This window comes from Chrysoperla carnea, chromosome 3 (genome assembly GCF_905475395.1).
Source record: "Chrysoperla carnea chromosome 3, inChrCarn1.1, whole genome shotgun sequence".
In the NCBI taxonomy this organism is placed as follows: Eukaryota; Metazoa; Arthropoda; class Insecta; order Neuroptera; family Chrysopidae; genus Chrysoperla; species Chrysoperla carnea.
In genome coordinates, this window is record NC_058339.1 from 21,039,133 (window position 1) to 21,053,260 (window position 14,128).

The 14,128-nt window shown below is 29.4% G+C and overlaps 1 protein-coding gene across 1 annotated transcript; it reads right to left on the minus strand.

Moving 5' to 3' along the window:
- Positions 1-6,631: 6,631 nt before the first annotated feature.
- On the minus strand, positions 6,632-11,456 carry LOC123296878 (zinc finger protein 271-like). The gene is made up of 4 exons (XM_044878566.1): positions 10,826-11,456; positions 9,437-9,628; positions 9,057-9,134; positions 6,632-8,977 (listed from the first exon to the last, which is right to left on the minus strand). Exons 1-4 carry the CDS (start codon positions 10,952-10,954, stop codon positions 6,719-6,721), a joined length of 2,658 nt encoding a protein of 885 aa, XP_044734501.1. The 5' UTR covers positions 10,955-11,456; the 3' UTR covers positions 6,632-6,718.
- Positions 11,457-14,128: the final 2,672 nt, after the last annotated feature.

Here is a 14,128-nt window from a genome sequence, read left to right on the forward strand (position 1 = left end):
CTGAAAGTTCGAAAAATTGATGACTGTTCTAGAAGGATAAATTTCAAGGTCAATTCGATTTTTTAAGCCGCAAATATTGCACTGCCAATACTGCCATCATTTAATTTAACTTTTATCTTTTTTTCCTTAACAAATACAAAAACAAATAACTGCTTACACTTTTTACAAAAAAATGAATTTGTCAGTTTAACTTAAGGTTGGATGGCAAATTAAAATACTATATTGCATTTCTATCAGCTCCATCGCTAGCTTTCGCTAAAGCTTTGCTTAAACTAAAACAATACAGAAAAAAAACAAGTGAAAACAAACACTTAACTGAGTTAATGGTTGAAATACCATTTTAACGTCATGTAAGTAAAGAAAGATAGTCACCCTTACACAACTAATCAACGATATTGTATCAAAATGAGAATCATTCTTTAGTTTTTTTTTATTTATTTTCTGAAATCTGGATGAATCCAAACAATTATAATTAAATTTTAGAATTAAAATTTAAAATAAAAAAACGGTATAGTCGTTCATTAATTAGATCATTTACCTATTAATATTAATCCAATAATTAATTATTGTAGGAAAAGAACTTTTTAATCGATTGATTGATATTTTAATACTTTGGCATAGCCATCAGAAAATAATGGAAAAAAAATTTAACAAAAAAAAAAGTGTAGATTTATAATAAAAATTATAATTAATATATTATACATAACAACTATTTGTATAACGTTTGTATTTAAAGAAAAACCTACTTTTAGTACTTATAAAAATATTAATTGTTGAAAAATAATATTAATTAAAAAAATAATTAATCCACTTTGTATTGACTTATATTAATTAAAAAAATTTAGTATTTAAACAATAATAATTGTATATTATATACGAAAAGAGCATTTTCGGAAAATGTCTTCTAGTTTCAAAAACATTGAACTTTTTGAAAAGAGTATTGCATTTTATAACCTTAAAAAATTTTCGTTTTTATATTTTTTGATTCAGGGTAAAAATGATACAGCGATTTTGACTTAAATATGTTTGAACTGGGCGATTATGATTTAGAGCTCGATTAATTTTTTCGATAATCCGAAAACCATTCACGCGTGGATCTCATATATATATATAAAGTTCTATATTCACGGATAAAACTGACAAAAGGAAGAAATCTGCGGAAAATCCATTTATTGAGAGAATATTTACCGTATAAAAAAAACCAAATTTTCATATCAATATTTTATAATCCCGGTTCCATATATTCTTGTGTCTGTTAAAATGAAAGCAGATAAGGAGCTGAAATATTCGGGTGTTTTGCAAAAACAAACAACTTTTGTTTGAAAACAATTTTCTGATGTAACTTAACAATCTGAATTCATTATTAATATTCAATTCAGTGTATTATTTTTTACAAAAAGCTCCGAAGTTGCAACTCTTTCGTAAACCAAAGCATTTGTTAAAAGAGCGAGAAAATGAATTGAATTTATACGCTATTCTATTTTGTCGAAAAGTGGAATTTTTTATACCAGAATGATCAGAAAAAGGAACGCTTCAAAAGTAATTAGATTAATCAATTCCAAAATGAAAATCAATTTGACGCCGTGACAAGTTTCAATTTTAGTAGTGAAATCGAGCTTACTAGAAAACAATACTCCAAATCCATTTTACTGCTCAAAAAAAATAAATGTAATACTTTTACCAAAATTTTCAACAAATATGTTACAAGTACCTTAATAGCAATGGTGCCAGAATATTTGGCAACAGTTCAAAATATACAGAGGATACGGTTTTAAAAAAAAAATTCAAAAGAAATACGTCAAATAAAAATGAATACGCTTATATAAAATAAATAAAAAAATTGAGTTTATAAAGACATAAATAAAAGTATTCTCACAAAGGAAATATATATTTTGTACATTTGCCATAAAAAGTATGATTGGTGCGTAAAATAAGTAGTTAAAAAAAACTTTAAAAGCCCAACGGAATGTGATCATTCGTCAGAAAATCATGACAAGTTTAATTTTGTTAATACAGGGTGTCCAATACTATCGTAAACGAAAAGCAAAATGAGGATACAATTCTAAAAAGAAAGTTTCTTAACAGTTGATTGATCCGATGTATCATAAACCAGATAGCGCTTCATTCATTATCGTTTTTATTTTTGAAAATTTTTCGATTAACATTCGCCAAATTGAAAGCAAAGTTTACCGCAATTGGTAAATTATAGTAAATATGCTTTCTATAAAAATTTCATTTTGAAAAATATTCATAGACAATTTCTCAAAATAACAAATGATTATTAGTGGAGCTTTATTTTATTAATGGTAGATAAGATCCAAAAAATGTAAAGGAACTTTATTTTTAGAAATTTATTTTCCAAATCACTCTGATCTTCTAATCCGGTAGTTTTCGGACACCCCATATAGATAATTTTTGAAACTAAATCATATAAATTTCTCATAAGATGATTACCTAGACCTGAATCCACACACAAACACACAAATCAAACATGACATTAAGATTAATTCAAAATATAAGTAAAAAAAGTCAAAGGTGTATTCTCAAAAGCAAAACAATTATTGAAGTTGTCAACAGGCCTATATACATATTTTTTAAACAAAAATTATTGTTTTTTATAAAATTTAAAACAATCTCAAAAGAAAGCACATTATTTAAAATATATAAAAAAAAATAAAATACATATTTAGATTCTCCAGAGAAAAGATCAAATTTTTTTAAAAAAAGAATAAAAATTAAATATCGTAGTGAGAACCGAATTTTCCATCCCGTTGTAAAATAAAAATGAAAAAAACATATGTGTATAATAATAGTCTCTAATTTTTCATATTGTTGTACGATTTTTAAGTTTATATTAAAATGTTTTGTGCATTCAATTTGACAACTTTTTATTACAATATTCATCTATTTAGCTTTCACCTATGCCAATTTCCAATAAAACATTAGAAATTTATTTTGATCCATTATTAGGTATTTGATCCAGGCACGGCAGAAGATGGCCAGTCCAGTTGGGAAGCTAATCAGCGGAGGTTTCTTCAAATTTGGAATCGCTAAACGCATTTACGACACCAGAAAATCCCTTTCACATTCGATTCAATGACGCAGAGACTCGACTTGAGATTGCAGTTCTGTATTCAATATTTTTATGCGATCGAAAATGTCAATCATCGCAGTTAAATAGAAAACACACTCAAAAGTCTATGATTTTCCGTTTGCGAATTATATGACGCCATTAAACAACTTTTGGGCGATGATTTTGGAGATTTTTAAATTATAATAATAAAGCATAAATAAAAACCATAAATATTATAAACGATAAATTCTTTTTTTTATTTAAAAAAAGGTATAAAAACACATTATAAAACTAATTTTATGGTGTAGTCGACAAGTTCAAATTAGTGAAATATAGAAATAATGGTCGTAAATATGTGTGAGAGCTCGTTGGATTGTTAATGATGCTTAGAAAATGAAAATGAATAAAAATTCACAAAAGTTATAAACAATTAAAGATGTAAAAAAAGCTATTTCGTTTTTCGCAAATATTCCATAAAATATAATTCCGAATCCAACGAGCTATCACACGTACTTTTGCGGTCAGTATTTCTATATTTCATTAATTTGAACTTATCGATTAGACTATCATAGAAATATTGAACAACAAGACAGAATACACTAATATCTGAAATAAAAATCTGAACAAAAATTAAATTTCGAATAATTCACACATTTATATAAAAATTCCTTAAATCAGGAACTACAAAATTATTTCTCACAAAAAAATATACGTGAAACAAACATTATATTGAATCATATTTCAAAAGATTATTACTTATAGGCTGAGGTTATTCGGACAGTATCGTGTGTTTATAGTTTTCCAATCGGAAATCTTTGTCATGCTGAGAGGATCCCAGATCTGTAACTCGAAAGGTTACAGTACGGCACACATCAGTATCTTACATCTCATACAGTACGGCACATCTCAGATAGTCTGGCCGCCCTTCGGACTCTTGAGGCGTCAAGATTCCAATCTAAGATAGTGTATGAATGTTTCGAGGAGCTGAATCACCTGACACTGAATAACACAGTCAGGCTGATTTGGGTACCGGGTCACCCTGACAATAAAGGGAATGAAGCAGCAGACTTGTTGGAACGAAAGGGGTTGTCTCAAACGCCCCTTTCATCAGAGTCTGCCATTCCCATAGCAAAATTATCCGTAATTTACCGAATCAAAGAATGGCTACGACAATCCCATTTTGATACCTAGGACTTTGCACAGGGCATGCGGCAGCCCAAACTGTGTATAATCACAGATAGGCCATTCGACTGTGCTCGACTGAAACTTACTAGAGCACAGTTGAGAAGAGTGGTGGCTCTATTGACAGGACACTGTCGATTGAACTACCACCCTCATAACATAGGAATCTCCTATGATCCCATTTGTAGAGCCTGTATGGAGGATGACGAAACTTCCATACATGTTATTTGCACATGCACAAATCTGCAGGGTGTCAGTTTTAGAATGCTCGGGCCTGACACTAAAAATAACATTTATTGACAATGAAAATTTACGATTATTTAATCAAAGAAAAATTATTTATTTTTCACCAACTCCGACAACGAATTCGTAATCTACACAAAAAATATTTTAATTTAGATTTTTATCTGACGTTCTAAGACCTTGTTAACATTAGATAGCCGCTAGATACACGATAGTGTCCGAATATCCTTACCGTAACTTAAATTATGAAGAAAACTATACATATTATGCCAACACAACAGCCTTACAAGATAAAATTTTAAGGTCTACAAAATATAAAGGGAATACATATATCAGAAGGGAAAACTCAAAAACTTTACAACTTTTATTTTTGAGATCAATTTAAAATATTAAGTTTATCCGAAAATCAATTTCCATTTTTTATTCTATTTCTTTTACAAAAATCATAAATAATTTTTCAGTTCAAAATTTAAAATTATTTTACAAATTAATAACTATTTTACAAATTATTAACTATTCTAGCCGATTCATAAGTTTTGGTGAAATCCATTCGTCTGATTTAAAAGAAAACACTCAAAACTCTTTTACGGAAAACAGTTTTAGAGAAATTGTTATAAAATTTTGTTAAATGTATTTATTTAACTGTCATTTTCCATAATATACGATGCGTTTTTCTAATTCTTCATACTGATAAGGAATTCTTAGACCTATTATAATTTAATTCGTTATAAATTTTAAATAATTTTTAACCTCTGAGAATAAACCTCAACTTCATCCTCAAGATAGTTATCCGTTATAATCCTCAAGATATCTTTATCCGATAAATTAAACATTAATTTATCTAGGTTTACTAATATTATTAGTATTTCTATAACAATAAATTAATCCTGAGGCGAAGAACACGAACAAAGGATAAAAATACGAGTAGTCATTAAATTATTAGCAGTTAAGAGTGAACGAGCAAGATATCGTAGTGGACACAGTAAAATCATTTAGTATTTAATTACATGTGTCATTAATACATACTTTTTCAGTTGAAAATTGGATTTAAAGCTCCAGTGTTCAAACCCCTACCTTGAGGTATTTAGAGAAGGTGGGACATGAGCTCTTTTTAGGTTCTTTAGTTTACATTTTCTTACTGATTGACATAGAAAACATTAAAAATTACAAACATAGAAAACAAAATTCAAAGTTATCCTATAATTTGTTACCAATTTCTGATAAATTGTTCTCGTTTCAATAAACATGATTTTGTTGAGTACACTCAAACAAAATTTTTTAACTAAATGCTATTTTAGTTTTTTATTGTAAAATAATGGATTAAAGCTGTATATTTTAGGCTCAACATATCTTATACATTCTTCCAAATTGTGAGACTTCCAATATATATAGTGTGTCTCCGGATAGAGGTAACTATATTTGTAAATTTCCTTATTTTGCATTTTAAGAAAAAAGAGTCATTCTTTATAAGAAGTTTTGCTTATTCTGAAAAGTATGTATGTATATTTAAAACTTCTTAATAATGTACAGGGTAGCCAAAAATTATGACTATACAAAATATCAAGAAGATCCGTGTACTTTAATTATAGCACAATTTTTTATTTGAAGAAAAGCTCTATTTATAAAAAAACGTAAGAAAGAAAATAATAATAAATCAATTAACATGTACTATCCGAGAGTGTAATTTTTTGTGGACTAGTTTAGAAAATTAAGAAGAAAATTTATTTTCTCGGATAAACATTCAATAAGAATGGAATTGTCAAAGTTGAAAAGATCTTCTTGATATTTTGTATAGAGTCATAATTGTTAATTTCGTGTAACTTTTTTTAGTAACATTTTGTCAACTTTTAAAAACGAAGGGTAGTTTACCCAAAAAAAAAATAGTGATACCAAATTTTTGGCCACCCTATACATTATTTAGAAGTTTTAAATATTCCTACATACTTTTCAGAATAAGCAAAACTTCTTTTAAAGAATGATTTTTTTTCTTAAAATGCAAAATAAGGAAATTTACAAGAATAGTTACCTCTATCCGGGGACACACTATGAATAGTTCAAATTTAAGTTTGGCACGATTCAATACATAGAGTGACTTTATGACCAAACATTTTTTATTAATAATTATACTTAAACACAAAAGTCATATGTTTTCGCACACGTATTTTATTAATATTTAATTTATATACAAGTCGATAAAGTTGATTTAATAACAGACTACTATCACATTTCCATATTATGAAGAGAATGAACATGCTCAAATAATTCATCTTGTGTTTCGAAAGACAGTTGACATAACGAACATATTTGATTGTTTTCATCCTGTAGTTCCTCTGGTTTTAGTACGGGTGGCGATGGGTACTCACTTTGTATATTACCAGCATGATATTCATTAAAATGCTGTTTTAAATCTGAATGCCGATCAAATGCCATTTTACAAAATTGACAAAAATAAGTTTTCTTCTTACGTTCTTGAATAAATGCTGGTTTATGTTTCACTAAAATATGTTCCCGTAATTCACTAATCGTTGCAAATGACATTTTACATACAGCACAAGGTGCGGCAATCCCAACGATCTGTTTACTAGACGATGGTGATGTTGTTGTCGTGTCTAAAGGATCTTGAAGTGTTGAATTAAACGTATGATTTTCAGGTTCAATTTTTTGACAGACTTCTAAATGTTTCGTTAAGTGCTTTGAATGATAAAAGAATTTATTACAATTTGGACAAGTATGTGTAACATGAGTTTTCATATGATATTTATAACCTTTTAGAGTTTGAAAGACTTTTCTACATTTTTTGCAACTCCATGTATTTGTAACACCATTATTTATTGGACCAGGTATATTTAAATTATTCTGCTGTTTCGTTTGCATTTGTTTTAATCTCTTTGCATGTCTTAAGGATTTTCTGTCATGATTTTGTCCATAATGAATGCGAAAATTAATAAATGAATCAAATACTTTTTTACATTCAATACAACTAGATGTACGTTGAAAGTAACATCGTTTCTTATGTTCAGTCAAAGCACCTGCTGATAAAAATGGCCGTTTACATAAAAAGCAAAGCAATGAATTTGTCGAAGATGAAGGATTCTCATCCTGGAATTCCGCTTCAATTAATACTGCATTAGGGCAACGAGATCGATGTTTCATATAATTACTTTTGCTAATGTAACATTTACCACATCCTCCACATTTTACTGCACCTGGATGAATTTTAATAAATTTTCTCAAATCCGTAGGTCGTTGCAAACAATTATTTTCATGTTTATAACATCGATGTTTATTATCATATTTACGTTTACAAAATGAACATCTAGTGTGGTCCCTTTTATCAGTGACATTCAATTGTTCAATTTCTGTTTCCGCATTGATATCATCTTCTTCTAATTTAGGTTTGTCTTCTTTAATTTCCGATACTTCTTCAGTTTTATTAGGCAGCTGTTGTTTTAAATTCGGGCAACGTTTTTTATGAAAGCGAAATTTACTGGCTAACGAAAATACTTTATCGCATCCATTACATTTAAATTTATCATCAACCACTTCAGGTTTTTTGTGAGACTCCAAGACGTCATCTTTGTTTTTTTTATTTGTGGATTTTAGAGAGAAAAATTCACCTCTTCTCATATGATATTTTCTATGAGATGCAAAGCCTTGAACTGTAATGAATTTTTTACCACATTCGCAATGATAATTGCGAGTGTAATCATTTGTTTTATAACTAAATTTAGGCCGTGAATTAAATTTTCTTTTAGATCTTGATGATTTTTTAACTGGTTTTAAATTAGGTTCTGTCAAATTTGAAACTTTTTCAGGAATATCTAACACCTGTTCGGTTACAGCACTTTCAGAACGAACATTCTCAATTTTAACACCATTCAAAACTTCCGAGAAACTTTGTTCCACAACCATCTCCGTATTGATAGGATCTGAATTAATTTTTTCATCACTAAAAGCATCGAAGTTTGAAGTCGCATCATTGATTTTCAGAACATGTGTTGCTCTATGCGATGTCCATTCTTCTATAGTTTTGAAAAGTTTTCCACAAAGACTACACGAAAATTTGTAATCGGCAGCAGTTGAGTCTACTTGTTTTTCAGATATATTTAAAGGATCATTTAATTGAATTTCGTTAGAATGTTTCGAGTTTTCCAAGGATTTTCTTTTACATATACTGCGATGTGTTTGTACTTCCAATTTTGTTTTGCATGATTTTCCACAGCAAAAGCATGTAAACATTGGTATTGTCATATGAAATAGCCGTAAATGTTGCACTAAATTCGAATTTCGGTTAAACTGTTTAGAACAAAATTTACAAATATTATCCTTATACATTTCGACAACTAACTTGTAATTGAAGGGTATTCTTTCTGATGATACGTTAGAAGAAACAGGCTTTTTACTTTTAGGTGAAATACTCTTTTCTAAATGTTGATAACTTTCTGCATCGGATCTTGATTCGAATTTGATATTAAATTCCTGAAAATTGTTGATCTCGTATTAATTCTCTCATATTATTAATCAATAAATTTCACTTATGATAAAATATTTTACTAACCGGAGTAAAGGTTTCATAAGTATATTCAAAACTATCATCGAAGTCATCTTCAATGAATTCTTCTTTTATGTGAATGCTCTGTAAATAAAATTTTTCAAAATTGTATTTTTATTGAGCCAGGTATATTGAGATCTTCAGAATAATTGCATTAAAATAAGCCAATTTTCCGAATAGATAAAAAGTAATATCCAAAAACTTTGCATATTCAATTACCCAGATCCGACTATTCACACAACTAAAGCCGCAAATATATTATATGTTTTACAATCAAATTTGGGAAATATTAACCTATTGTTTGTCCCAAGAAAAATTATGTTGGATATTTTATATATACATAAGTTATTAAACATTTTCAAATGAAGGTAAAAGAAAATAAATACCGTTTCTAGCCGTGAGATTGGTAAAATTGCGTTTGCTTCTTCTTCTTCACGTTGCTTTTGCAGTTTTCTTTCCCGCCATTGATATAATTGCTCTTGACTCTCAGTACACAGCTTTTTAAAAGAATCCCAAGAAACAACTTTCTCAATGCAAACAGTGCATAAAAATTTCGGGAAATCATCGTTTTGAGTTATCTGAAACAGCATAATTCACTAAAATTCTCTAAACCAAAACATAAATAATACAAATGTATTTTTTATGTATAGTTTTATAAGATTTTTCCTAAAACTAAATGACATATCGATAATAATTTATTTCAACTTAGAAAAAGAACTTTGCAAACTAAAGAATTTTTCAAGGGGCTTGTCTCAAACTTTCAAAATTTGCAAAGTTATTGAACATAAATCGATTTCTGTATCGATACGATTTGAATTGAACTAAAATTGTGTCCCCGAATAAAGCAATTTATTCGGGTTTATTTGCTTTACATTGCACTTTTAAAGCAATTCTTTTTATTTTATTTAGATCAAATTTATTTAGTAGTTGGTTTAAGTTTGGATTTTATTTTCGTTGCTCATTTTCCTAAAGTGAATATGATTTGTCTCGTCTAAATATAGTATTTTCTGGGGACACTTTAGTCGGCTACTAGCTTTCGCTATATTACAATATCAGAAAATTTTAAAGATTCTGATTAAGAGAAAAATCTCTTAGTCAAATTTCGGTGCCACGAAAATCGAAATCAAATCATTTGCAACTTCTAATGTATAGGAACATGAACAATTTCTCGTTCTAGACTATAAGGGGGTGGAAAATTAGGGTGGAAAAAGCTTTCTTTTTTCGAAATATTTACATTTTTATCAGTTTATTTTTCACTAAAATTGTACGCGAGTAAAGGCGATAAGATTGTAACTGAGGTATGTGGCAAAATGGCAAAATAAGGACATATTTTTGTAAGAGAACATGGATATTTTTCGGATTATTAGAAGTTTCTACCAAATATACAGATGAATACCACATAAAATATTGACGAATTTTTCAATTTCTTTTTCACAAGGAACACTCAAAAATTCCCCCCAATCTTACTTAACACCGAAATAATTTTCAGCCCCCCTCCAGGCAGAAGTGGAAAAATGAAGCAACCTAACACCTCAAGATTTTAAAATCTATACGGCGAAATTTATTTATACCTGAACCTAACCTTTCGTATTAAAAACAGCAAACTGCGAACATTTTTTCGCACAATTTATTTAGGTACTCGAAGACATAATGACAGCATGAATTAAAACGCAAACAAATTTGACATATTATAAATTAATAAGTCACTAAGTAAACTAAGTTTATCGGCATTCACTTTGCCACAGTCTTTACTTTTATGATTTAGAAAAACTTACCTGTATCGATAACGATGTGGAAATTGTTGTGATAATCTCAGCATAAGAATTGTTTTCAAACACATTAATATTCTTGGAGTTTGAATTCAAACACAGCCTACAAGCAGACTCATAATTTTCTTCAACCATTTTAATAGAGCATACCAGAAAACTTTCTCAATTAAAACATTTAAACCAAGTTATAGAAATTACGAAAAATTCTTGTTTTAATAAAAAAAATAACTTTGTTGGCGGTAAAATACTTAGCTTTGATGCATGAAGAAAGACAAGTTGCTAAGAAATTTGTTAAAAGTGAAATAATTTTTATTTTACAATGTCGAAACTAATTCTTTAAAATATTTTAATAATTTAAAGTTATTTTACAAAGAAAAACAATTCCCTTTTCTTAACCGCACTTTTGTTTGGCATTTACACTATTTACATCGTTGTCTTGTTTGAGAATAGAGATGGCTGCTGATTTGCGTTGCTTGCCACATGCATCATAGTTGGTGTTAACATGCAAGATGTCGTTGGAATACAGGCTTCCATTCACATTGTGAGCCGGCATTGACCAACGGTCGTTATTTTGGAGATATTTTTGTTATTTCCTTTTAATTCAGCACTGCAGGAATGAATATTTAGGAACAAATAAAGAATTTCAATTGTCTTGAACTTCACTCAAATTTTCGGGTCTCTCATTCCTCAGAAATGCAGAAACTATTAATACTACCCACTCACTGCATTTCATATATCGCACAATAAGAAAATTAAAGCTATGCGTCGACCTTGGACCGAATATCGTACATCATGATTAAAGACCTTGGATCCAATATCGTGCATCAAGATTCAAGAGTGCTATTCTCCAGACTTGATCACCAGTTATCGGGTATTGACAGATATAGTTAGGAGGTCTTTTTGAACTTTTTAATTAGCAAGAAAATATACGAGTGTGAACTTTCAAGATATTTGAAATCGAAACATAATGCACAGTTGAACTCCAGTCAATACGAGCTCTATAATTGGCCAAGTATTGCTGACTGTCACATAGTAGGTATATTAACTGCTTATTATTATTGCTGATACAGAATTTTTTGCAATTTTGCAGTTTTGCAAATTGCAGCATTATATAGTACGCTAGACTTGTATGCGCAGAATCATCGACTATCTAGTTTATGTAGTTAATTTGAATAAAATTTTTACATCAAAATAATTATTTTAATTTATCCTGTTTTGCACCGATCTTAGTTTAATTATTGGATCTGATTTGATCATATACTCACGCTACATAAACCGAAAACTTGTTCGAAAAGTCTAGTTCTCCAATCTATTATTCCCCACCCCTATTTACCTACTATTAATATTATCTGTGGTTTTAATTGTCTTAGTCTTCTAGAGTTGTTGATAAATCGTGTTTGCCTGGGTATTAGGTTGAATAGGGTCAGGTAACGAAAATCGCAGCTAATAATCGACAGTTCTTCCCATTTGGAACTTCGCCTGAAATGTAGATTAAGGTGTACAATTTTAAAAACGTTTAAACAATTGTGTTAACTATTTTTTCAAATTAAACGAAAAAGAAAGTTAGTTTATCGATTATATAATGTTGTTTTTATTTAATAAATTAAGCTTTTTACATCTATAATATAAATGTACAGTATACACAAATTATTTGGCTAGCTAATTGTATATATTATCCGTAATCAAAATCAGTTTATTAAACTATGATTATGTTCTTTTTTTAACAATAATGCTGGGACGTTGCCAGAAGGAGGGGCAGCTATACTCCTCTAAACTTCCACGAAAGATGGAACTTTGTATCTCTGTGGGATTATGCATCATGTTTGACCTTCGCAAATCCTTCGAATTTGATTTTTTTTACTTTTAGAATTTTTTAATTTTATATTTTACAACTATAATTTTTATCTATCCTCCAGCCTGCTCATCCTCCCTTTGGTCAACGCACTAGCGCCGCCCTTACAATAGTTTATACACTATTCACACTGATTGTGAATAAAGAAGGGTAGTTTTATTACACTGTAATGGCACCACCCTTTTCTATTTACACTCAGTGTACTACACAGAGTCGAAAAAGAACAAACTGGTTATTTCATCAATGGGTCTCAGAACAAGGTAGGTTAGAATCTCGCCATACCTGAGGAATTACATTTATTAAATAAAAGCGATTTCACGTTTTAACTTTGATAAATTTCTTTGATTGAATTAGTACAACTTGGATTGCAGAATGTTCGATTCCCAAAAAATTAAATAAAAATTATTTTTATCTTCCCGGACGCTTTTGTCTCCGGGAAGAGCGACTTTTGAGGCTGGCTTTTATGTGACTCAGAAGTTGGTAAATATGGCTAGGAATTCCTTACTTGCGGCTATGGAATAAAGAAAAATAGTATGCAGTCCATGACTAGAATATTGAAAAACTCAACATTCTGGTTTAGGGGAGTGATATACTATAGTTATCCCTACAGTTTACTATAAAATAGTTAATTTATCTCAAAATAGATCTATGATGATATAGATTTCTGCTTTTACTGATTTGGAAATTTTTTCAGCCTATTGATAATGTTTTTATTGAAGCTTTACGCCAAAGCTGCTTTTAGCCACGGACAAAATTTTGGTGGCATGAAAGAACATTGTCAAGCTGTTTCAATGGTCAAAGGACCATCCACTAAAGGACTACAACAGAAGTTGTAGATGTTAAAATGCTATTCTTCAGATATGCTGAATTTCTAACATAGATTTTACCGTAGGTACTAAATTGTTCTGAAAAGGCTCATTGTTATTTTTGATAAATTTTTACTTTTATCAACAGAAATAGGTAAATAATACAAGAATATTTAAAATTTGCAATAATATAGGCCACTCTGCAACTTTATTAAAATTTCGTATTTCCAATAACAAACTAATTACAAATGTACATAAACAAAAACATATACTTGATAATAAAAATTTTCGCTGCTCACACTTTCTACACTTTTCAAAAATGTTGCTTTTTGAGCTTGATCAATTATGTATGGAAATATGGACTCGGAGGTCAGAATTCTATTGCGATACTTAATATATGTTTTATCACCTTTTTCGCTGATTGTCTCATATCCTCAATTATCTGAAGCAGCTGAATTCGCTACGGAATTGGTTAAACTAATATACTTTGTGATTATTTGGATATTAATATTATAAACTAGCTTGGTATCCGCCCGCTTCACTGGGCTTAAAAGTAAAAACCACTGCTTTTTAGCCTCCACCTCTCTTAATCTCACTTATTCCTCTTCCATAACATGGAAAGGGATTATTTTACACAGCTAAAATATATGC

Bases quoted from the DNA above. Each gene is read 5' to 3' on its own strand.
- LOC123296878 (XM_044878566.1), bottom strand. From the start codon at position 10,954: ATGGTTGAAGAAAATTATGAGTCTGCTTGTAGGCTGTGTTTGAATTCA. The intron at 9,629-10,825 runs GTAAGTTTTTCT...ATGCTGTTTCAG, and splicing joins CCACATCGTTATCGATACAG to ATAACTCAAAACGATGATTT. The intron at 8,978-9,056 runs GTTAGTAAAATA...AACAATTTTCAG, and splicing joins CTTATGAAACCTTTACTCCG to GAATTTAATATCAAATTCGA.